Genomic DNA, 24119 nt, shown 5'->3' with positions numbered 1-24119 from the left:
CACTTCGATTCCTTTGCTATATGTTCACTGACACAAACAAAACCACTTCCAATCCAAATATATATAAATTCACATTTCTTCGCTTCTCCTTCAATCCACCTTTTCATTCCTTCCTTAAGCAACATTTCTAGTCCATTATATCTTTCCATTTATATATACACTAAAGAACTTGTGTCTATTCTGCTTCACTCGATACATCATCGATCAATGGTTTTTCTTAAGGCTTTTTCTTGCTTTACTATAATCTCGGATAAGGTGGCCGATTGTAGTAGTGATAATGACTGTTGTAGCACCACCACTACTGTCAAACGAAATGATGTAATTAGTGTGACCAACAAGTTTTCATGGGAGGAGATAAGGAAAAGAAGCAAGAATTTTTCAAAAGTTATTGGCTCTGGCGGTTTTAGTACTGTCTACCTAGCTCGGCTACCAGAGTCGTCGTCTGGCTTAGCTGCTGTCAAGGTCCAATTGGCTTGCACTGAGAGGCTAGCACGAATTTACGACCAAGAGCTTCAAATCTTGCTTAGACTAAAACATCCAAATATTGTTAAGTATCTTGGATATTGTGATGACAGGGAAGAAGAGCGCGTGCTTTTGTTTGAGTATGCATCCAATGGTACTTTACATGATAAGCTTCACAACAGCAGAGGTGACGTGACGCTGACATGGAGAACGAGGAAGTTGATTGCCTTTCAGCTTGCTGCAGCCTTAGAATATCTTCATGGGATACAAATTATCCATGGAGATATCAAAGCTTCTAATGTACTTTTAGACCAACAACAGAACTGCAAACTTTGTGATTTTGGGTCGGCTAAGTTAGGGTTTACTTCCATGGTGTTACCTCCATCTTCGACAAAGATGAACAGAATGATTATGGGATCACAAGGTTACGTGGATCCACATTATTTGAAAACAGGATTAGTTTCAAAGAAGAATGACGTTTATAGCTACGGAGTCGTTCTTTTGGAACTTATTACTGGGAGAGTAGCGTTTAGTTTCGAGAAAGGGGAGAAGTTGACGGAGATTGCTGGTCCAGCGGTGAGTGGGGTAGTGAGCGTGGAAACAATGGTGGATCCACGGCTAAGACACTGTGATGGGTTCAATTTAGAGGAGGCGAAGGCTATGGTTTCATTGGCTGGGAAGTGTATTGGTGGTTCACCCATGGCTAGGCCTTGTGCAGCTGAGATTGTAGCATTCATGAAGAATAAATTTCAATCTGTTACACAATTGTAAAGATTGATGAAATGTTTCCTCATGTAAATTGATGTTCTATTTTTGATCCTTATTCGATATACTTTTTAATCTTTGGTTATGTGATAGGCTTGTTCTTCGGTTGGAGCCAATGTATTGATCAATTATTCATTTGTGCTTTTAATCTTAGTTAAAGATTGTGTGAAAGGCTTGTTTTTGGTCGGCACCAATGTACTGAACTCATTTGAACTTTTAATCTTAGTTAAAGATGATGTGACGGGCAACACTCACGTCACATTTCTTTTAATCTGGCTCATTACATTTGTCATTATCATACATGTCTAAACAGAGTCACACAAATTTGTCGGCATCTTATTTTTGATGTTAGTAAAATTTGTAGGGATAAAATGTAAAAAAAATAAATAACTCGTGATAAAATGAAGGGTTTAATGCATCAAAATGTAACTAACTATGGCAAAAAAGTTATAGTATGCATGAATTAAGTCCGCCTTTTATCTTATGCACGGACTTTATAAATATGTTTATATCATGCAAAAAGCATGACCGATCAATCAAAAACTTGGACGTGGCAACTGATATGGGGTGCCACGTAGCTGATATGAGTTGCCACGTATGCATTTTGCATGATATAAACATTTTTTACAAGTTCGTGCATAAAATAAAGGTCGGGCTTAGTTCGTGCACACTAAAACGTTTTGGACATAGTTTATTACATTTCAGCGCACTAATCCCTAAAATGAATGCATACTCACACATACATGTAATGTGTCATGATATGAAATACTCGTAATTCTCAAACTTGTACATTTTATACAAAGTTACGATAAGTTACCTTTGAACTAAAGTTTTTTTTGAAATAACAAAATATTGGCTAATCTATTTGGTGAACACAAGTTAATCAACTATTATTACATGAGCAGAACAATGGGACCTGACGTTACATATGCAAACCAATGGTTCACTCCTAACTAAATCAAAAAAGCATCCGGTCTGGTTCGATAGAATACCTTCTTCACAATTTTTCTATCTCTGTTTCCCTTTTGTAGCTTGCTTGACAGGAGTCAGCTTCCGGAATGAAGCATGCAACATCATCACTACAAGAAGTTTCATAGTTTTAATTAAAAAAAAAAAGAGGCATAAAATAACTATAAAAAGAAGTAGAGTCACAAAGCGGCAACAAAGAATTGCTTCAACTGACCTGCATAACTAACTCCAAGAGCATATATAACTGCCAATTGAACATTGCACACAAATAATATAACTGCGGTGGCTGCAGTTCAAAGATCAATGAGATTTCATTAGATACCATTAGAGTCCTTTAGGTGTACAAAAGTTTAGCTTGGATAACACATTAACACTAGGCACTAAGATACCAAAGTAAAATTAACACTAGGTTTTGGGATAAATTCTCAAAGTTCTTACAATAATCTACAGGCTACTATAAAGAGGTTAAGTGATTGATTGATCCATCTTGCCCTTCATGGAATAGGCATAACAAATACCGAAATACGTACCTAAGATATTCTCTATGATGTCCACTTTAACTATAGTCTGAAAGCATACCACACCATTATATCACTAACTACAGAACTAATGTCTAATGGCAAGGTGTACTCAACCTCATTATGATATGCTCCAAGCGAATCTCTATATCCGAGGAATAGACAAGATTGAAATGGGCATAGAAACATGCATTGATGTACCATATCGGCTGACAGTTTCTAGCATGCAAGTTACACATATACCATATCAACTAAGCTAGCATCTTGTGCACTCTTACAGAAGTAACATGCCCAAACTAGCAGTTCCCCTGTATACAAAATCTACAAGCAAGCCTCCACTAAGCCTAGATTAAAAAACAAAAAAACAAACTAATGTTGCATACCTGTTTTTTGTTCTTTTTAACAGCATACACGTTAAACAATGTTTAAAGCTAATGCCTTTATTAAGTTTATGTAACATTAATACTTGATATGGGTAGTGTTTACTAAAAACTTAGTGTTGGTTAAATAATCTCATTATTAAGAACCAGAAATCAAACTCCAAAAAGTTAATTAGCAACAACCCTTACAATTCCTCACGCAGACTTATCACATAATAGTATACCTACAATTCACCGGAGTCCCCTACAATTCCTCAAGCCAGGACACTAAGACGAATGTCCAACCAACTAATCCAGCCTCACTAATAGTAAGAGTGGTTGGTGTTGGATTGGTTTTGATGCGATGAAACCTCATTACCGTTGTTAGTGTGAACAACAGTGCAGTAAACACTGCAGCTAAAAAGGGTTCTGTGTAATTGTTAGTGCCGGCATGACAAGTTTTCTTCAAAGTGCTCTAAAGAACTATTCTTATACATCAGGTTCCTCAGCAACTCAGTTACACTAATAATAAAACATGGGCGTATTTCTGAATACCTCCATCCCCTTAACCAACTGGACCACCAAAAGGGATGCTTTTGGAAACACGTTTACTTGGCAGGATCCAACCCAATCAGTCGAAGCAAGTAAAATCTAATTAAATTCTACCATCTTAAGCTACTAGAAAGAAACATAGTCTAGCCCATAAACATAGAAAAAATTCAGTTGATACGAAAGCTAACCGCATTGCAATAAACGGAGCAGGCATTCACGAGCTACCGGATAAGCGTCCAGCCCCCAACGGTTTCCACAATGCGCAAACAAATCCCAAAGTGCTAAACTAGATACTAAACCAACAAGGGCAATAGGTATCTGATACCTACACAACATTATCATCTTCATCAATCAACAATATATACATATATAATTATTATATAATCAAAAGATGAAATAGAGATACGTACAGAGAACAAGCGAAGAATAGAATAAACAAAGTAGCATAATTCCGGCAATATCTTTTATTATTCTCTGTAACTCTCATCCGAGCTTGTGCGCGAGAAGAAGGAAAAGAATAAGAATCGGAGTAACCGATGAACCCTGAAGTCCACGGCGGAGTGTCGCCGGAAAAGTCATCATTGGTGAGTTTTGAAAACGGGTTTATCGTGAAAAGGGAGATTAAGGTTCCGATTTGGTTGAGGAAGAAAGTGGTGGTGGTGATGGGAGGGCTGGGGTTGGGTGTGGTGGTGGGGGTGGAGGTGGAGGTGGAGGTGGAGGTGGAGATGCGGTGGAGGTCGGTGGTACGTTGGTCGAGAATGGATAAATAGCCGCTGTCGCGAAGCCAGGTTTCGAAGGTTTGGTCGGGGACGCTCAGGGCCAAGGGATTTGCTGAGAATGCCATTTTCGTTTCTGGCCTGCCTTCCTTTGGTTTGGATTGGGTTATTGATTGACTTTAGAGCATTGGCCCTTTAATCACTACCTTACCAAATAATTACTGTAATATAGTTAGAAAGTTTATACACAAATCTCAATCTCTACTACCACATTATAAAACATTTATTTTTTCCATTTTTTCAATTTTACACAAGTAAAAATCCCAAAATACTCTTATCACTTATTCATAATATCCTTAGAATAAATCTCAATCACTCATTTTTTTCTCTCTCCTCAAATCTCAACCACTCATTTTTATCTTTCTTTCATAAATTTTTCTAATTCATTCAAAATCTTTTATCTTAAAAACCGTAAATCGATAAATTATAAAAATTATATGCGTGTTATTAAAATTTCATGCTTTTTCATTAGAAATGTCATTCGATATACTTTCGACGAATTTTCAAATATGAGGGTGGAGCCCATACGGCTAAAGCATTTGTCTATCACATTCTATGACATATCACAACCTATGACCTATCATAACCTATGACCTATCACCTTACCATCTTACCGCTGCAACGCACGAGTACTTACTCTCGTAAATTACAAATTGAACTTTACTTTATATGAGTTGAGTTGAAAGTTTATATACAAACAAAACGAACATTTTATATAGTAAGAATACTAGTAAATTAAATTGGAGTATATTGAAGCATACATACTTTTCTCAGATTGAACAGATAAATGTATCTCCAATCAGTGAAAAAGTTAAAAGTTAAGTTTGAAAGAACCTATACCAACCATTTATATGGTGGAATTTGAGACAAAAAATTTTGGATTTAAATCCTGATATGAAAAAAATATTCTCGAGAATAAAAATAGAATAAGAGTTTTTTCTAGAAATGAAATTAGGTATATGAAAAGATACGTCGTTAACCCAAAATTTATTGTAACAAAAAGTTTCCGAAGAATCTCAACTATCAAATACTCGTATATTATTTTGTGTTCATTATATTTTGTTAAATATCAAACAACATATGTATGTTACCTTAATCATGAACAAATGAAAATATTGAGAAATAAACAGAATATTCTCATTCAACATTAAATAGAAAGTAACATATTTTGTAGGACATCTATTGATACCCGTGGAAAAGGGTTTTTGTAAACAATTTTGAAAAGGGTTTTTGATATTGAGAAATAAACAAAATCCATTGGGTTTCTTGGGACAGAGTGGCCTCGCCAATCGACTCGGGTGGGCTGGGTCTTTGTAAACTTGCGGACTCAAATATCGCCCTCCTGGCTAAATGGGTATGGAGGTATCACAATGAACAGGACACCCTTTGGAAAAGGGTTATTGATTCGCTTCATAACACTAGAAGGTGCTCGGAACCTATTCCTAGAAATAGATCCTTGAATGGAGTTTGGAAGTCTATTGTCAAAAGCGTGTGTAAAGTGAAGATACAAGGCATCGAGTTAAACAGTTTATTCAAGGGCGTGTATGGGTCGAGTGAATGCATCAAATTCTGGATAGACAAATGGGCTTCTGAACAGACACTTAAGGAGAGATTTCCCGCTTTGTTTAGGCTCGAAAAGGAGAAAAGGTGTTTGATTAAATAGGTTCACTAGTGACTCAAAAACGTTTGGGTCCAATTGCAACTGGACACGGGCTCCTTCATCGTTTGAAGAACTCCAAGAATGGGAAGATTTACTGAACTTGATGGCAGGTGTCATTTTAAAACGTGAACCAGACAAGTGGCTGTGGGTTGGTGACAAGGACAATTCATTCTCGGTCAAAAGTGTAAAGGAATTTCTGAGAAATCGGTACGATTACAGTGATAGATTTGTTTTCAAATGGTCAAAGTGGGTGACGAAAAAATATAATATATTCATGTGGCAGGTCTCCTTGGATAGACTACCAACCTTGGTGGCTCTAAATGCAAGAAACTGCTCTTTTGGTAACATGAATTGTTGTCTCTACGAAGGGGAAGAGGAATCCATTGAACATGTTTTATGCTCATGCAAAATTGCTATGGATATTGAGGAATCCATTGAACATGTTTTATGCTCATGCAAAATTGCTATGGATATTTGGCACAAGATTAGTCAATGGTGTAAGGTGAGACCACTGTTCTTCTTTTCGATAAAAGACATTTTCGAGGTTTACAAACACGTGGGGCTAAGAAAAAGCAACAGCAAGATCTTCAAAGGAGTGATTTTTGTAGCGTGTTGGTGCATATGGAAGGCAAGGAGTGAAAAAAGGTTCAATGGAGGTGGCAACGTGATGGCGGAAAAGGTTTTCCACGATATCAAGACGACTAGTTTCTTATGGTTTAAAAATAGAACAACACTTTGTAATTGTAGTTGGGTAGATTGGAACTTGTTTGATGTCTATATGTAAGTATTACTTGTAACATATAGGCCAATCCCTGTTTTTGGGAGCTTGGCGATTGATGAATAAAAGTCTACTTTTCCAAAAAAAAAAAATCTATTGATACCCGTCACTTGCATCTTATTGAATGTATCCTTTTCCAGTAGTGAATTTGAGGAAATCTGCGATTTGACACATCTAAACAATGAACTTTTGAATAAAGACCGGGTGAAGATTATACTGAACAAAAACCATATTTGTTTAAAGCTTATATATACATTTATTTCATTTTGGTTGAGTTGAAGTATTTTGTTGTTGGTCTAGTGACAAAAAGTTTTAAAATTTCAGCGAAAATCCTTGTTCGAACTTCACTAAACATATAAAACAATCACGGGGATAGTAGTTAGTTGGCTGAAATACACACATTGATATTATGTAGCTTTAGGCATTTTAATGTACAGGTTTTTAATCATATAAAATATGCCCAGTTCTAACTTCTAATCACCAATAATCCCCACAAGAGCAAGAACCATCCACAAAATGGTGAAACCGATTTCGATCTCTAACAATGATTCTACGTTTAGTGATCATCGAGATCAACTTCGTTACTTCATGACAATCCAAACAAACCCTGAGATTCTTCACAATCTTGATACTAGTTCCAGGCTTAGTACTAATAAGCCCGAATGCTATAGCAAGTTTCTCACTATGAACTTCTAACGATCTTGCTCTTTCCCTAGCTCCAAAATCATGTAACACGATATCAGTTTGTGGACGATAACCATGAGCCTTAAGCCACCCGTTCACCTCCTCCAACATCTTATATATCTCTTTACTATTCGGGTGTTTCATGTCCCCTGCAACAAACTCATGCATCTTGTTATGCACTTCAATCGAGCTACATCCAGGCTCTTTGTAAACCCCATGGTCTTTCATCATGGTCCTCATTTGGGCCACCCCATCCCAATTTGAAGTAGCAGCATACAAGTTTGAAAGAAGAATATAAGTGCCCGAATTTGCCAGGTTATGATCTACCAAAAACTTAACGATCTCTTCTGCTAGAAGCACGTTTTTATGAAGGGTACATGAATCTAGCAAAGTTCCCCAAATGACTGGATCAGGGTTAACCTTCATGTTCTTGACAAGCCCATATGCTTGTTCAAGATAACCAGCTCGACCAAGTAGGTTAACCATACATCCATAATGCTCGATCGTTGGTTCAACTCTGTATTCCCTTTTCATTGAAAGAAATATACCCTTTCCAATTGAAACCAAACCCGAATGAGCACAAGCACTCAAGATTCCTATAAATGATATATCCGTAGGTCGTATATGCATCCTACTACACAAGTTGCTAAACAACAACAAAGCTTCTTGGCAAAACCCGTGCATTGCATAACCACTAATCATCGAATTATAAGCAACGACATCTTTATTCTCAAGCTTATCGAAGATAACTCGTGCGTCTTCTAAACTACCACATTTGCTATACATATCAATCAAAGCAGTACCCAAATGAACATTCATTTTCATTCCATTATTCTCCATATAAGAATGAACCCATTTGCCCGATTCCAACACACCAAGCTGTCCACAAGCAGATAAAACCGAAACCAACGTAACTTCATTAGGCTTCATCTTCATTCGCAACATTTCTCTAAAAAGTGTTAATCCGTCGTTCGGTTTTCCGAACTTAACATACCCACCAATCATCACATTCCAACATACAACATCCCGGTCCACCATTCCATCAAACAGAGCCCGCGCTTGTACTATCTCCCCGTGATTAGCATACCCGGTTATCATAGAGGTTAAAGATACCAAGCTTCTTTCAGGCATTTTATCAAACAGTTTACGTGCATTTACCAAATCGCTACCTCGTGAATAAACATCAACAAGAGCTGTTCTGACGTGCATATTACCCTCAAAACCGTATTTTATCACATGGGTGTGAATCAATTTTCCATGTTTTAGCTCACTTCCCTTTAAAACAGCTGAAAATGTGAATTCATTTGGTTCAACAGTTGCATACATCATTTGTATATATAATTCCATTCCTTCAGAATGAAGGTTATTTACTGCTAAAGAGTGTATCATGGAAGTGTAGAAATACACATTGGGTTTGCGGGTGCGGTTAAAAAGGTTAAAAGATAAATCTAGACGGTTAAAAAAGGAGTAAGAGCGTTGGAGTTTGAAGTTTACAGAAGGGTGGTTGTTAAAGTTGTGGCGGATTGAAAATGCGTGGATTTGGGTGAGTTGTTTGAGGGTTTTGGAGGTTGTGATTAGTGATGCGAGTGATTCCGGTGAATGTGGTGGATGGTGGATGGTGGTGGTGGTGGTGGCGGAGGAGAACGGAATTGATGACATTGTTTCGGTTTGGTTTCAAGGTATGGGTTCAGCAAGCCATAGAAAGGGTTTATGATAAGGCTTTTGTGAGTGATGACTTGCCAATTCATAATTTTTTTTTTGTAGATAACACAAACATTATAATGTATTATGACAATCTATTATTTATGAATAGATGATGTATGAAATTTTGTGTATCAAAATACAATTTAAATACATAATACTTGAAAAATAATGATATATATATATATATATGTTTAATTTATAGGCCTGAAAATAAGTCTACTTACATTACATATAATTGTTTTTATTAATTCTCTTTCATTATCTTTACCTTTGAAATTGTTAGTTTTATCTTCTTTTTAGGTCTATCTTTAGGCATATCAATTAGACATAATATGTACATAAAAATATATCTAATAAAAAGGGATTAACACATGCAAATTCAATAAAAAAAAAGATTATGAAAAAAAAGATGTGGAATTTATGTATCAAAAACCTAAATATATTAAGCATATTTTATTATTTTTAGATACATTATTAGACATATTTATCATTATTTATAGTTTTATTTATGTTATTAATTTTATTTTATGATTTTAACGTTTCAATATTAACTTATGTTGAACATTATATGTGCATGCGCTTGGAAAAAAAGTGATATCGAACACTATTTCAAAGATGTTTTTTTGAAAATGAAACTAAAATCCAAAGAAAATACAAAAAGCACAAGATGTTTTTTATTTCTAGTAAAGAAAACAAAAAGGTTAAGGAAGACACATAGACCACCAAATCACAACCGTTGGATTACGCAGAACATTTGGCTGTTTCTTTCTTGAGATACTCGTTCAAACTCGAAGACCATATTGCGAAAGTCGCCGCAACCTGTTTCTCACCATGAGACCCACCTTGTAGTCTATTTTTATTACACGTGCCACATTAAGTTAATTAATTCATGTTATATTTATGAAAAAAAATTATATTGGTCTAAAAATCTTTATAAAATTATTAAATGGTAGATATATGGAATTTGTTTAATTTTTTTTTAAAATTTTGTCTTTTAATTTTTTCATATATCTCCAATTAATAGTTAAAAATATTTTTAGGCTATTATCTTATAAGAATTTATCATTTCCTTATATTTATTTATTTATTTTTGAATTTTTTCAACAAATGGGGACTACAATATATACAAGTTTATCAAGGAGCGCACATTATGTAACCTTCAGCTAGTTCTCGTTAAAAAAAAACCTCCTTTGTCAATATTCGAACTCGAGGCTTAAAGGGTAACCCTCTCCTCCGTCAATTCATATAAATGATTTTTATTTTTGATCAAAACCCAATAAATACTTCATTAATTGATTAGGTCAAACTTTATAATTTATACAGTCTTCAGACCGTCCATTGGACGGGTGGTGTCAAAATATATAAATTAAAGTTTTAAAAAAAATTGAGGTATGTTAAATAAAAACTAAAAAAAATTCAAATAAATATTGTACAAAGAGCGAAACATATGGAGATTTTTTACCATATCAATATTGATTTCAGTTAATTCTTTTTTTCAACTTTTTTTATTGGAAAACTCGTTATTTTTGTTTATTAATTTTTAATAATTAGTTAAATAAAAAAATTACAGTTTGAAGAAAGAAATGAAAAAGGTGAAGAAAAGCAATTGGATCTTTCGATCTCCTGAAGTTGTAACCAAATACAAATTTTTACCCCTATAATAGACAACAAACTAAAATAAAAGAGATGAATAATAATAATATCAGAATTCAATGTCAAATAATAATGATTAAAAACAAAATAGATACAAAAAAAACCCTTTTTGTTTGTTGAGTAAGTCGATTTTTTTTTTTGGTCGAGAATTCGTGACGTAGTCGAATTTTTTTTTATAAAGAATTCGTGAGGGGTTATTTATTAAAAATAAAGGATTAATTTGAATTGAGAATTAAACTCAAGGAGGGGGATTGTGGATAATAATAATAACATAAGAATTCAATGTCAAACAATAATGATTAAACATGAACAAAATATATTAAGAAAACCTTTATGTTTGTCGAGTAAGTCAAACTTTTTTTATTAAGAATTCGTGAGGTAGTCGAATTTTATTTTTATTTTTTTTTGTTGTTGAGAATTCGTGAGGGTTTATTTATTAAAAATAGATGATTAATTAAGATTGAGAATTAAACTCAATGAGAAGGATTAGGGGTGCCAAGTGTAACCCCAACCTCTTATTTTAGCTATATTATAGATCATTACTACATTTAATAATCAATTTAATTTTGATAACTATTTATGTGTATAAATGATTATATTTCAATTCTTAATAATTAGCCCAACAAATCAGAGTCATTTTCAATTATAATCAAGGTCTTAAGTTTGATCTATAAGGATGACATGTTTTGGGTTTTTTTAAATACTTGTAATGGCCATAATCAACATCCCGTGTTTATGATACGTGTAAAGTTTCACTATTATACGATGAGTTTCCCTAATGTCTTATTTAGACCGAATGTTCGCAAAAAAGCCCTATAAAATATAAGTTACGACATAAACTATCAACGAAAATATACTCTAAAATAAACCATGAAGGTGGACAATTTTTTTGTTTTTATAATAAAGAGTCAAAATAAATCTATCAACGAAAATATACTCTAAAATAAAAGATGGTCGGTGTAGGGCAACCATAAATTTTATCAAAGAATAAAATCTAACAAATCAGAAAACAAAATAAATTTCATGACCCGTTTAATAGTAAGAAGACATTTATGCAAATTGTAAATACAAACTCCCTAGTATTACCTTAAATTCTGCCATATACAATGAACTCAAAAAACATAGGAAATCTGCCATATAAGGTCTTTGTTTTTCTTTTTCGTCTATATACACATACGTACATATATTAATACGGCGTATTATTTTTTTCGATCGAACGGATACATATAATGTAGAGAAACTTATAGATCATCGGATAACACAATCTCGTTCCACCTTAATCCCAAAACATCATTTTTGACATTTGTTTCTCTGTTCTAATTAATGGCTACACATATAATCTAAAACTAAATCTAAATTAATTTAAACTAAAAAGAATGCAGAAATCCTCCAAATTCCGGTGGAGGAAAATTGAGATCGAGTTCTAAAGCTAAAGATTTCTCTCGTTTCATCTCAGATCTGATAAAGTCCTTTGAACGGCTACATTTCTCACTATTATTATTATTATTATTAGTAATATCAAAATTCTTTTGTGGCGGACGACACATAACAGCCATCGGAAACGAACAACGCGGCGATAGGCTAAGCTCGAGCGCTTCTGGGGGAAGAAGCTGTCTCTCATTTGGAAACAAGAAATTATTATTATTATTATTATTAAAATGAAAATTTGTTTTCGCTTTGATCCCGCGAAACTGAATAGCGGCAGCATCATAAGCGCGAGCGGCTTCTTCTGCGGTATCAAAAGTACCGAGCCATACACGACATTTTCGACCGGGGTCCCTTATCTCGGCTGCATAACGGCCCCAAGGGCGCTTACGGACACCGCGATAGCGTGTCTCGTTAGCGCCATTGGTGACCGTTGTTGTTGTTTTGGCATCAGGAGGAGCCATTTGGGAAAAAACAAATGGCCGATGGGTTCTGTAGTCTGAGGAGGAGGCGGTTTGGTTTTGTGTATGTGTATGTGTATGTGTATGTGACATGTATTTTTTTGGCTCCTGGTCCGCTGCCTAAGGAACAGCTTTTACATCCCACAGATATATAAACTTTTACTTATATGTGAACATAAAGTTTGGAATAGAGAAAGAAAACAAAAGGTTTTTTTTTTCTTTCGAGGACTCAAATTATGTAACAATTTATCATTTGCACTATAAACTTAAACATTCCATTTTAGCCCCCCAAAAGTTTTGATGGTGAATAGCTTATGACGGTTCGTGTTTATTAAGCTTTTAGTTATTGGCGATATTCAATATCGAAAGTTATGTGTTACAATATTCGTGTTAATCAAACAAAAAATGTTGATGTTTCATGTTATTTTATTTTGCTTACGTAGCTATTGTCTGTTTATCAATAATCAGAGCCTAATTTGGGTTATGAATGATTTCAAAGCGCATGTTTTTGTTGAGCTCTTGTAGTCTTGTGTACACATTATTTATCATGTTAATATTTTGATTTCAAAATGGAGTTCAAATGTATAAATCTAAAAACTTTTCAAACAAAACACGATTGATGTGTTGAATAGTATTGAAAAAATGTAAACATAAAGCGTGTGTTTGGATAAATAATCGTGTATATGCTCCTATATAACCATTGATGATATAAGTTAACTAGCCTGTTTTAAGAGGACTAAAATGAGATTCAATTTGGTGTATTGCTTCCCAAAAGGGATAAATTATGTGTTGCATAAGGTCAGGTGTACTAAAAACAAATAGTATAAAATTGTATGAGGACCGTATAGCTAAAAAGTAAAATGATTAAAAATGCGTTTGATTGACGACATATATATAGGCGTTTTGATTGTGTGGGAAACTAGGGTAGGAGGAATTATGGACACACTATCAAGGGACCCGTTGCTCCTCATTTTCAGACACACAACTTGTATGCCCTTTTTATATTTTTGGTTAAAGATAGTGTTTCATGTCCCTACTATTTTTCACTCTATCATGTGAATACTGTACGACCCAATTTACCACCTTACAAAAACTATAATCCCAATGATAAAAAAAATTTTATATAAAAAAAGACATAGTAAAATTATTCAATGTTTTTAATGAACTAATTCATGTCACCAATTCTTTATCATTCTAAATATAACAAATACCACATTTATATTAATTACATTTATATCAACACCACTCAACGGTGTTTGAGTCACCACCAATTGCCCCTACAACCAATCACTGTCCATCGCCTCCATTATTTTACGCGGATACCTTTCCAATATTTTCTATCTTTAAGGTACCTGTTATCAATGAGGCCTAGATCCATATGTGAAGTTTAAATATGCGGGTTCGATCCTTCGGGGTGTCCAGATCATGTGGGGATTAGGATAGAGGTATTTTACCGGCATCATATGGCTTATACGGGGTGGATCGATGGGTATCCAATTATGGTACCGGGGCTAGGGTTCCCCCATTACTTTTTTTTACATTTATATCAACCCCACTCGACAGTGTTTGAGTCACCACCAATTGCCCCTACAACCAATCACCGTCGATCGCTTCCATTACTTTACGCGAATACCTTTCTAATATTTTCTATGTATGGTACACCAAGAATAAGTTTTCAGTAGTTAATACAAATTTTGATAATGATTATCACATGTAATTTAATAACAAAAATAATAATATGATTTATCAGTAATATATGTTAATGCAATGAATGGCAAGTTGAGTTATACTTATATGTCAAAAATACTTTAGATGAATATTAAATTCTATAAAGTTCTTTTATGTTTATAAAACATTGTTTTATGAAAAAATTTTTAATTGAAATAATAATAATAAAAAAAAGAACAATTCAAACAAAAGTGATAATCAAAGAGTTAATTAAAAAAGAGAGATAATAGACTAATGTATTAGAAATTATTACTATAATTAACATGTAAGATGTAAGGATATATTAGTAAATTATCATCTTTAAGCTTTAAGGGTTCAAACTTTAAACTAACAAGGAAAATATTTATAATAAACTTACATTATACCGAACAATACGACGAGCTTACGTGTATATTACTAGCATAATGCCTAAGCAAAGGGTGTGATGGTATGTTAGTAAAAATATTTAATAACATACATAAAAAATTGCGTGTTCATGTTATCCAGATAGTACAAGTCTTTGATTCAAATTGCAATTTAATCAATGTATCTTTAACTTATAACTGTTTTCGAGCTTTCTTTTTGGTCATCCTAAGATATTAATCCAAATGAAGATATATATATATATATATATATATATATATATATATAGTATAAACTTTTCATTGTATAAGTAAGTTCATATTAAAATTTTGGGGTTTGCTAAATACAACCTGTGTTTAAGGTGCATAAACTGTTTGTACATTTACCATGAAAATCAGGGGGCGAACTTTTAATACGGAAGACACAAAATTTTTTATGCACGTTAAATACATAAATACAGCTCTTAGGGCTGTATTTAGCATTTCCCTAAAATTTTAATAAAGTTAATGGAAATTCATATGTCCCATGAATTTATGAGAGAAAAAAATAAAATAAAAAAATAGTCGTGCCATCATTTATCTAATTTGATGAAATTGAACATTGAGAAGTTTATAATAGTTAATACATGAGTTTATAGATAGTGATTGTTTATAGAAATTGACATATCACGATATTATGAACTTCATGAAGTCCAAAAGTAAAACATTGAAAATATTCAGAGCCACTCAGCTAGTGGTTACGGTATTAAAAGTTACATCTAAATGAGAAAACGAGGTTTGTCCTGATTGTCTATTTTCACACTTCTTTGTCAAGAAAACGGTATTTTTTTATTTTTATTTTTTTTTAAGGTGAATTTCGCTTGAAACTTCGTGTCGCTATTTGACAGCGAGAGGTCTAGCATACGTTGTTTTAACCGGGTCCACGTTAGAGAGCTCCCTCGAAGTCGAGATGCCTATTTCAAATACCCAATGAGGAGAAAACCCCCTACTAATCTGCCTGAAAGAACGACGATTAATAGGGGTAAACACTGTCAAGCCCTCATAGAAAGACTACCTATATCTCAAAGTTGATGGAATGAAGATTTGAACCTGAGACCTATAGATCACAAGGGAACTCCAAACCACACCACCAACTCATCATGAATAAAAACGCTATTTTTGTATTAATATTAAGCTTAAAGGTTATATCATGTACATCACACTCACAATAATACGGCTCTATATAGCTAATATGAAAAGTAAAGTAGTAATCAGAATCTCCATGTGTTGCACAAGGTCAACTTTATAACAAATAATAAATTGATATATGAACACACGAGAACTATTTCATTACAACTTCATCTCATTCAGCAAAAAAAAAAAAGAAAAATCCTCACATATCTTAGCTTAATCTTAACAATCTCAACTATTATATACATAATCACAAATGTGACTGTTTGATATCTAACTGATAACCTCTTGGTTGATGTGACAGTACCGGCCTCTTGGTCACTCGGATGCAAACTAACAAATGCATGCTGCTAACATTGTTTTGTGTGGTTTGGTCTATGGTTAAAGCCAACATTAGTATTACCGATATTCCAAGACATAAACTGATAAACTATGACTAAGACGCCTCAATCCATACCTTGGTGTTCATCAACAATGCTTAACCGCATCAATCCATCCTCGTTGTAGCCTTTTCCCACGATCATGTTATCCTTCTTAATAATGACTTCATCTCTCTCAAAACACATGCTGAAACCAATCGGGGTAAGTTTGCCAAGTGATAAGAGACACTTCTTGATTGTTGGCATGTGAAAAACATTTGTAAGAGTCAGAATCTTTCCCGTAGTGAACTGAAGCTTCACTGTCCCAGTCCCAGCCACCTCAACATGTTCATTGTTATCCAAAATCACCTCATGACCACTCCATGCTTGGTAGTTTGTAAACATATCCCTAGAGTTACAAACATGAACTGTGCATCTGGAAGCCAAATACCAACCCCGACGCCTTAAGTTGGATAGAACAGGGTCCTCATTGACCGTAATTAAGCCTATTTCTTCCTCGTGCATCACCTTCACCATAGATTTTGGGTCTTGTCCTTCAATAATGCTCAACCGATATGATCCACCCTGTTCGTATCCTTTTCCCAATATCTCGTTACTCTTCTTAATGACAACTTCCCCACCCCCAAAAACCATGCTAAATCCGATATAATCAAGTTTGCTAACAGATACAAGACATTTCTCAATTGTGGGGGCATAAAAAACATCAGAAAGAGTTAAAACCTTGCCTGTCGTGAACCGAACCAACACTGTACCGATACCAGCCACTTTAACAGATTCATTTTTGCCGATATTCACCTGTTCATCATCCACCGGGTGGTAGTCCACAAACATGTCTCTAGAGTTACACATGTGCAAGTTGGTTTTAGAGTTCAGATACCATCCTCGAGCCCACACGTTGCTGTCCTCTTCAAGGCGATCAGTAACCATGCCCATCAATTCCTTGGGCGTCTCAATCCCACCTGCACATTCTTCCACGATGCTCAGTCGAAAAAGTCCTCCATCGACATAACCTTTTCCAACAATTTCCTCATCCTTCATAATGGTGGCTTTCCCACGCCCAAGAGTAACGTTGAGGCCAATGTCACCAAGCTTACTGATGGATAGACAACATTTCCTGATTCCAGGCATGTGAAAAACATTTGATAGAGTCAAGACTTTGCCCATGCTCAGTCGAAGCATCACTGTACCAACCCCGACCACATCAACACGACTATTATTGTAGTCCATAATTACCTCATAACCACTCAATGGTCGGTACTCAACAAACATATCTCTAGAGTTACAAACATGCACTGTGCATCTAGACATCAAGTACCAGCCTCGAGTCCTAGCATCAGATAAGACTGAGTCCTCCATAGTCATAAATCCTACTGTTTCATTTAGCACCATTTTGCCAGTCCCGGCTACAGATTTCCTGTCATTGAACTCCCGAACATAATGCCCGGCTTGTCCACATCCGTGACAATTCCCTGTCTTCTCGGATTTTGAATCTTCACCCATAACTGCTGACCTGTTAAGTACAACAAAAAAACAGAATAGATATTTAAAATGGAAATCAGAAGGATTCAGAAATTTTCACCTACAGCAGCAAAACAATCGTGGTGAATGGAAAAGACCATACATTAATACAAACATTTAGTAACTACCCAATAAAAATGCATGCGGAAAACTGATACAAAAGCATGGCTTCATATAACAAACTGTTGTTGGAGGTTTTACGCTAATACACCTATAAGTGACTTCCAATTCAAATTTCTCCCTTGGTATGACTTGTTAATAACTTTACTCATTTGACATGCTTTCAAGGTTCTCCATTTCTTATTCTTTGTTGCACTTTTTTTTTTCCTGCATGAAGCATCAACATCTTTTGGCTATTGGTCTTTCAAACCATAACCTTATTACCTCAAACACACAGATTACGGTTAAGAAGAAATCTAAATATAACACCTTTGTGCAATAGAGGAACTAGTAACGTAAAGCGTTTTAACCTCACGATTCTCAGGATTAATATTGGTACGCATATGTCAATTGTGAAAGCACCCATGTAACTAATTTCTCAAAATCATTACCTCTAATTGTCTCTAAGTTCATAATCATTCATATACCTCTACAACTACTATTAAGCAGTAAGTTTTCGATCTTGTAAATTTTAACATAGTTTGGATAAACTTAAGGCCTAAGTGCCTAACAAGTACCATTCATGCTACAAGTCAATCATTTTGAAAATTATACAGTATGCCGGCAACATATATAAATGTCAATAACCTTTTAAGTAAATCCAACAACAAAGCAACAGCAAATAACAAAACTTGTTTCTTTCTTTACCAAATTCTCGCCCATTTCTCAGCTCTGCCTAGCAATAACCCACATGCCATTCTATTCTTAACATTTCTCATGTAAAACAAGTTGCAAACTTCCCATGATACAACTATACACCGGTTTCCCATTGCAAGATTCTACTTATGCTAGTAATTTTCCCAGATTTATCAAATAACTCAACCAATTTTTTTTTCCATTTGATAACATATGGTAAGTTTTTGCATGCATCAAACCATTCAAAGAGGTATTTATCATAGTATATATACATCAATTGTCACACAAACATAATAACAATTCCAACATCAGTTGTAGACTTGTAGCTCATGAAACTCGTCAAGTCGATTTCAGCCCTATCTTTTCTCGCTAAATAAAACTTCAACAAAAGTATTCCATATCACCAGCTTATTAACAATGTTCTATGTAAGTAGAAACACAAAAATTGGTTGAAATTTTGTAGGACCGAAATGTAAAAATATTCCAAGAATGAGGTTAAAACATATATTATAGGAACTTTTGGTGGTAAAGTGTTTGTGAAAGAAATAAAGCCCTTGCTTCTCATTAATATGTCAGATATGTATCATAGTACTTTTCTATGAGGCTAATGCGACTAAGCATGGAATTAGTTTAGAAACACGCACAAGGATATATATGATCACATAATCTACATACTAGATTAGAAGATACACATAATCTACATAGCCTTACAGTTTGTAAACGTGTCAAACTTGTCACGATTAGCTGTAGTAGGAATAAAATTTCGCAACCTTTTATATGCGTGTATGTATCCAATGGCTCTTTATCAACCAAACGGTATTTTTAATCACATGAAAACCAAAAAACTTTTCATGTCATCAAAATCACGCCACATGATCAGTTTACATGTCAACTACATCAAATTGTAATCAAAAAGGAGAAAAAATGGTTTGATATACACACGAAAACAAGTTTTAAAGCCGGATACACACTGTTACAGAAAACCAAAAAGAAATATCATTCTATCAAAATCAATGCCACATCATTAGCTTACATGTCATAAACATTAAACATTAGGTGAAAAATAACAACTTTACAATAACTTTACACACACTACGGAGTATTATAATTTCAAAATAACCTTAAATTCTAGAAAAGGAATCAGTAATGGCGACCACACGTGTCTTGCAACTTTCTTTCAAAATAACCATAAGGCTATTGGGTATGGGGAGACCCTAGGCAGCGAAGACGAAGTCGCTTCAAACACCGCCCCAGGAGGCAATTTTAGCCTCTCCCCCGACTAATCTCATTCATTGACCAGGCATCTTCTTTTCTTCATATTCATAATTCTACACACACCTTAACAGTTTTAGGGCTGCCACATGGCACAAGCTCCCCACAGGTAGCCCCACATCAGGTTTTTAAAAGGCTTCCTAAACCCATACCCATTAGTCTAAGTACCAGCAACGTTTGGCGCATCAAACATGTAAACAACAACAACAACCAACGTACCTAATCCCGCCAAAAGCAGGATATGGGGGAGGTAAGACATAGAATGTCTTGCCTCTAGCCAAAGGTAAAAAGCCTCTACCCAAAGATAAAAAGACTGCTTCCATAAGGACCTTCAGCCAAACTAGTAAAGAACAGTAAGGTGTACATGTTGAAAGTCAAAGTCATATCCACGTGATAATTTCAGTTGATTTATTTTACCGTTTGTTTTCTTATAGAAGTAGTCAAGAGAATAAGTCTAGTCTTTCATTATATTTCGGTTTGTTACCTATTTTCTAGGAGTAGTGGCAGTAGCCCGTTAGTTTTTTATTAGTATTTAAGTGGTGTTATGTTTCTCATTGTGAATGTAACTTGAAAAATAAAAGTGAGTTCGTTCTCTTATTTTTGAGTGCACCTTAAATAGCAGTAAACTCAAATTGTGTGTTCTTCAATTATCTGATCTATAAGTTCTTCAATTGGTATCAGAGCCTATACGGTTCTTAATCCAATCATGTCGGAGATCCAATTAGTTGGTGGCGTGAAGAAATTGAACAACAACAACTACAACTCCTGGTCCACTTGCTTGATGTCGTATTTGCAAGGCCAAGGCTTGTGGGAAGTTGTGAACGGGACAGATACCACGTCACCCCTGCGAGAAGATCAGAATGGAGTGTTGAAGAAATGGAAGATTAAGGCCGGCAGAGCCATGTTTGTTCTAAAGACCACAGTGGAAGATGAAGTATTGGAACACATAAGTGACTCGGTGACACCGAAAGAAGCTTGGGACACCCTGGTTACTTTGTTTTCTAAGAAGAACGACTCGAAGTTGCAACTCTTAGAAAACGAACTGTTATCGGTGTCTCAAAAGGATCTGACGTTTCCACAATACTTTCACAAAATTAAAACGCTGTGCAGGGAGATAGGCGAGCTGGACCCACAATCAAAAATCGGTGACGCACGAATGAAACGAATAATCATTCATGGGTTGAATCAAGAGTATAGAAGTTATGTAACAGCAATACAGGGATGGCCTACACAGCCAACCCTCAGCGAATTCGAAAACCTTTTAGCATCACAAGAGGCGTTGACGAAGCAGTTGGGTGATACCTCACTCAATTCAACAATGAAGTCTGAAGCTGAAGCCCTATCTGTGAACAATAGAGCTAAAGGAAAGGAACGATACAAAGAGTTTAATAATAAGCCCTACATGCCAAATAAATCAGAAAGCCATCCCAAGAAAGGAGGAGAATCTGATAAGTATCGTGGGGAATCAAGCGGTGAACGAAGATCAAAATGGCAAGGAAAAAGGTTTCCGTTCAATTGCCATTCCTGTGGCCGCAAAGGTCACATGGCAAGGGACTGTCGTACTAAGCAATTAGATCAAGGGAATGCTGCTGTTACAGAGGAAGAAGCTTGGGATGTACAAGCTAACGTCGCTCAAGTCGAAGAGTCACCGACCTCTGCCCTAACCGTCACCACTGCTGGTAAGCCTACAAACCAATTAAGTGAATGGATTGTAGATTCAGGTTGTTCAAATCATCTAACTGGTGATAAGGAAAAACTAAGCAATCCGGTTAAGTACAAAGGCAGTAGGGTCATTGTTATTGCTGATAATTCGCGTCACCAGATTGCGCATATAGGAAATGTCATTTTCCCATCTGAGGATCAGAAATGTGAATTGAAGCTCTCAGATGTCTACCATGTCCCGGGAATGAAGAAGAACCTTTTGTCGGTTCCTCAATTGACCGATGAGGGAAAATATGTATTGTTCGGGCCTAAAGAGGTGTATGTGTTTAAGGAATTTAAGACCACCTCTGTTCCAATTTTGACGGGTCACAAGAAAGAAGCAGTGTATGTTTTATTTGCACAAAGTGCTTTTGTTGAGAAGACAAAGGATACCCAAAATGCTGATTTATGGCATCATAGGCTAGGGCACGTGGGGTACGATAAGCTGGATTTGATGATGAAAAGGGAGCTGGTTACCGGGCTTCCTAAGCTTGAAGTCAACAAGAATATTGTTTGTGGAGGATGTCAGTATGGTAAAGCACACCAAGAAACCTTCCACAGCTCAAATTATCGAGCTGAAGCACCTTTGGTGCTGGTACATTCAGATGTATGGGGCCCCGCTAAACATGCTTCCATTAAAGGTATGTTGTATGCTGTAACATTTATTGACGACTATTCCTGCTATACATGGGTTTATTTTATGAAAGAAAAAGCTGAGGTGCCTCAAAAGTTCAAAGAATTTGAAGCTGAAGCCGAAAGAGAAACTGGATGCAAAGTAAGGTGTTTGCGGTCAGACAACGGAGGAGAGTATTTGTCAAATACTTTCAGTCAATACCTGAAACAACAAAGAATCAGACGCCAACTTACTTGTCCAAACACACCCCAACAAAATGGTGTGTCCGAGCGTAAAAACAGGCATTTGGCTGAAGTTATGAGAAGTATGTTGCATGACAAAAAACCTTCCAAGTCGTTTTTGGGAAGAAGCTATGCGCACAGCATGCTACCTGATCAACCACACCCCATCTCAAAACTTACAGTATGCATCACCGATTGAAAGGTTAATACGTGTTAAACCCAATGTTCATTATTTTCGGGTTTTTGGGTGTGTGTGTTATGTGTTTGTACCTAACCAGTTTCGTGATAAGTTGGAGAAAAAGGCGACTAGATGTATCTTTATAGGTTATGATCCGGAAAGAAAAGGGTGGCGATGTATTGAACCAAACTCGGGAAAAGTTCATGTCTCACGAAGTGTGGTATTCGATGAGATGTCCTCGTGGTGGGGGCCTGAAAATCAGTTGGTTGAAGACTCAAAGAAGCTGGTTGAGGATGTAAATTCCTCTATGGTCAAGCTGAATATTGTTGATGAAGAAAAAGAAGTTTCTGATGCACCCGAGGAAGAACCGGTTGTGCTTATACAACCCAGTCAAGAAATAGTAAGTCCACAAGCACAGCTAAGAAGGTCAGAAAGGCAGAAGAAACCTAACGCAAAGTATGCAATCATGTATGCTAAGGTGGCTATTGCTGAAAACAGTTTAAGTGAGCCAGAAACGTTTCAAGAAGCTGCACAAAATGAAGAATGGTTAAGTGCTATGAAAGCTGAAATGAGTGCTCTTGTTTCAAACCAAACATGGGAGCTAGTTCCAAAACCTCATGATGTTAACCTAGTGACGTGTAAGTGGGTTTACAAGGTGAAGCAGAAATCTAATGGATCAGTGGATAGATTCAAAGCTCGTTTGGTAGCACGTGGTTTTTCTCAACAACTGGGGTTAGATTATGAAGATACCTTCAGCCCCGTTGCAAAAATTACAACTGTCCGTGTTCTTTTAGCCTTGGCAGCTTGTAAAGGTTGGAAGTTGTGGCAGGTGGGTGTTCATAATGCATTCCTATACGGAGAACTTGATCATGTTATTTACATGACGCAACCGATGGGTTTTGAAGATCAAGAGCACCCAGAATATGTATGCAAGTTGAAGAAGGCAATCTATGGTTTGAAGCAATCACCAAGAGCGTGGTTCGGTAAGATGGCAGAATTTTTGGAGCAGAATGAATATCAACTTACTTCAGCTGATTCGAGTTTGTTTGTCAAGAAAATTGGTGAGAAAGTCGTGTTTATCCTTGTTTATGTAGATGATTTAATTATTTCAAGTGATGTGGAAGAGGAAATTGAACTTTTGAAGTCAAACTTGTCTATAAGGTTCAAAATGAAGGACCTTGGAAGGCTCCAACACTTCCTTGGTCTGGAATTAAACTATACAGAAAAAGGAATGGTATTACATCAAACAAAGTATACCATTGAGTTGTTGCATAAGTTCCAAGTGGCTTCATGCAAACCAGCAACGGTTCCTATGGACCGGAATGTTAAGCTATATGCAACAAAAGGTAGAAAACTAGATGACCCAACATGGTATAGAAAGATGGTTGGAAGTTTGATCTACTTGACATTGACAC

At 35.6% G+C, this 24119-nt stretch overlaps 4 protein-coding genes across 4 annotated transcripts; 1 reads left to right on the top strand and 3 right to left on the bottom strand.

Moving 5' to 3' along the window:
- The first annotated feature begins 49 nt into the window (after positions 1 to 49).
- Positions 50 to 1398, top strand: LOC122597944 (probable receptor-like protein kinase At4g10390). Its single transcript, XM_043770537.1, has one exon. It carries the CDS (start codon positions 208 to 210, stop codon positions 1231 to 1233), a length of 1026 nt encoding a protein of 341 aa, XP_043626472.1. The 5' UTR covers positions 50 to 207; the 3' UTR covers positions 1234 to 1398.
- Positions 1399 to 1967: 569 nt separating this feature from the next.
- Positions 1968 to 4517, bottom strand: LOC122596673 (PRA1 family protein H). The gene is made up of 4 exons (XM_043769292.1): positions 4036 to 4517; positions 3814 to 3950; positions 2411 to 2482; positions 1968 to 2306 (listed from the first exon to the last, which is right to left on the bottom strand). Exons 1-4 carry the CDS (start codon positions 4467 to 4469, stop codon positions 2236 to 2238), a joined length of 714 nt encoding a protein of 237 aa, XP_043625227.1. The 5' UTR covers positions 4470 to 4517; the 3' UTR covers positions 1968 to 2235.
- A 2705-nt stretch (positions 4518 to 7222) lies between these two features.
- On the bottom strand, positions 7223 to 9230 carry LOC122598002 (pentatricopeptide repeat-containing protein ELI1, chloroplastic). Its single transcript, XM_043770610.1, has one exon. The coding sequence runs from the start codon at positions 9180 to 9182 to the stop codon at positions 7317 to 7319; it is 1866 nt and encodes a 621-aa protein (XP_043626545.1). The 5' UTR covers positions 9183 to 9230; the 3' UTR covers positions 7223 to 7316.
- A 2849-nt stretch (positions 9231 to 12079) lies between these two features.
- LOC122598612 (ethylene-responsive transcription factor 11-like) lies at positions 12080 to 12873 on the bottom strand. The gene has a single exon (XM_043771198.1). It carries the CDS (start codon positions 12857 to 12859, stop codon positions 12248 to 12250), a length of 612 nt encoding a protein of 203 aa, XP_043627133.1. The 5' UTR covers positions 12860 to 12873; the 3' UTR covers positions 12080 to 12247.
- Positions 12874 to 24119: the final 11246 nt, after the last annotated feature.

This window comes from Erigeron canadensis, chromosome 4, assembly GCF_010389155.1.
Source record: "Erigeron canadensis isolate Cc75 chromosome 4, C_canadensis_v1, whole genome shotgun sequence".
NCBI classification, from domain to species: domain Eukaryota; kingdom Viridiplantae; phylum Streptophyta; class Magnoliopsida; order Asterales; family Asteraceae; genus Erigeron; species Erigeron canadensis.
The sequence above is the reverse complement of the archived record's forward strand: the minus strand, read 5'-3'. Positions and strand labels throughout refer to the sequence as shown.

What these genes read in the sequence shown, in the direction of transcription:
- LOC122597944 (XM_043770537.1), top strand. Translation starts at nt 208, where the DNA reads ATGGTTTTTCTTAAGGCTTTTTCTTGCTTTACTATAATCTCGGATAAG.
- LOC122596673 (XM_043769292.1), bottom strand. Translation starts at nt 4,469, where the DNA reads ATGGCATTCTCAGCAAATCCCTTGGCCCTGAGCGTCCCCGACCAAACC. An exon ending in GCTCCGTTTATTGCAATGCG is followed by an intron (nt 2,483 to 3,813) that starts GTTAGCTTTCGT and finishes TTTGAACTGCAG; the next exon opens with CCACCGCAGTTATATTATTT. An exon ending in TCTTGGAGTTAGTTATGCAG is followed by an intron (nt 2,307 to 2,410) that starts GTCAGTTGAAGC and finishes AACTTCTTGTAG; the next exon opens with TGATGATGTTGCATGCTTCA.
- LOC122598612 (XM_043771198.1), bottom strand. Translation starts at nt 12,859, where the DNA reads ATGTCACATACACATACACATACACATACACAAAACCAAACCGCCTCC.
- LOC122598002 (XM_043770610.1), bottom strand. Translation starts at nt 9,182, where the DNA reads ATGTCATCAATTCCGTTCTCCTCCGCCACCACCACCACCACCATCCAC.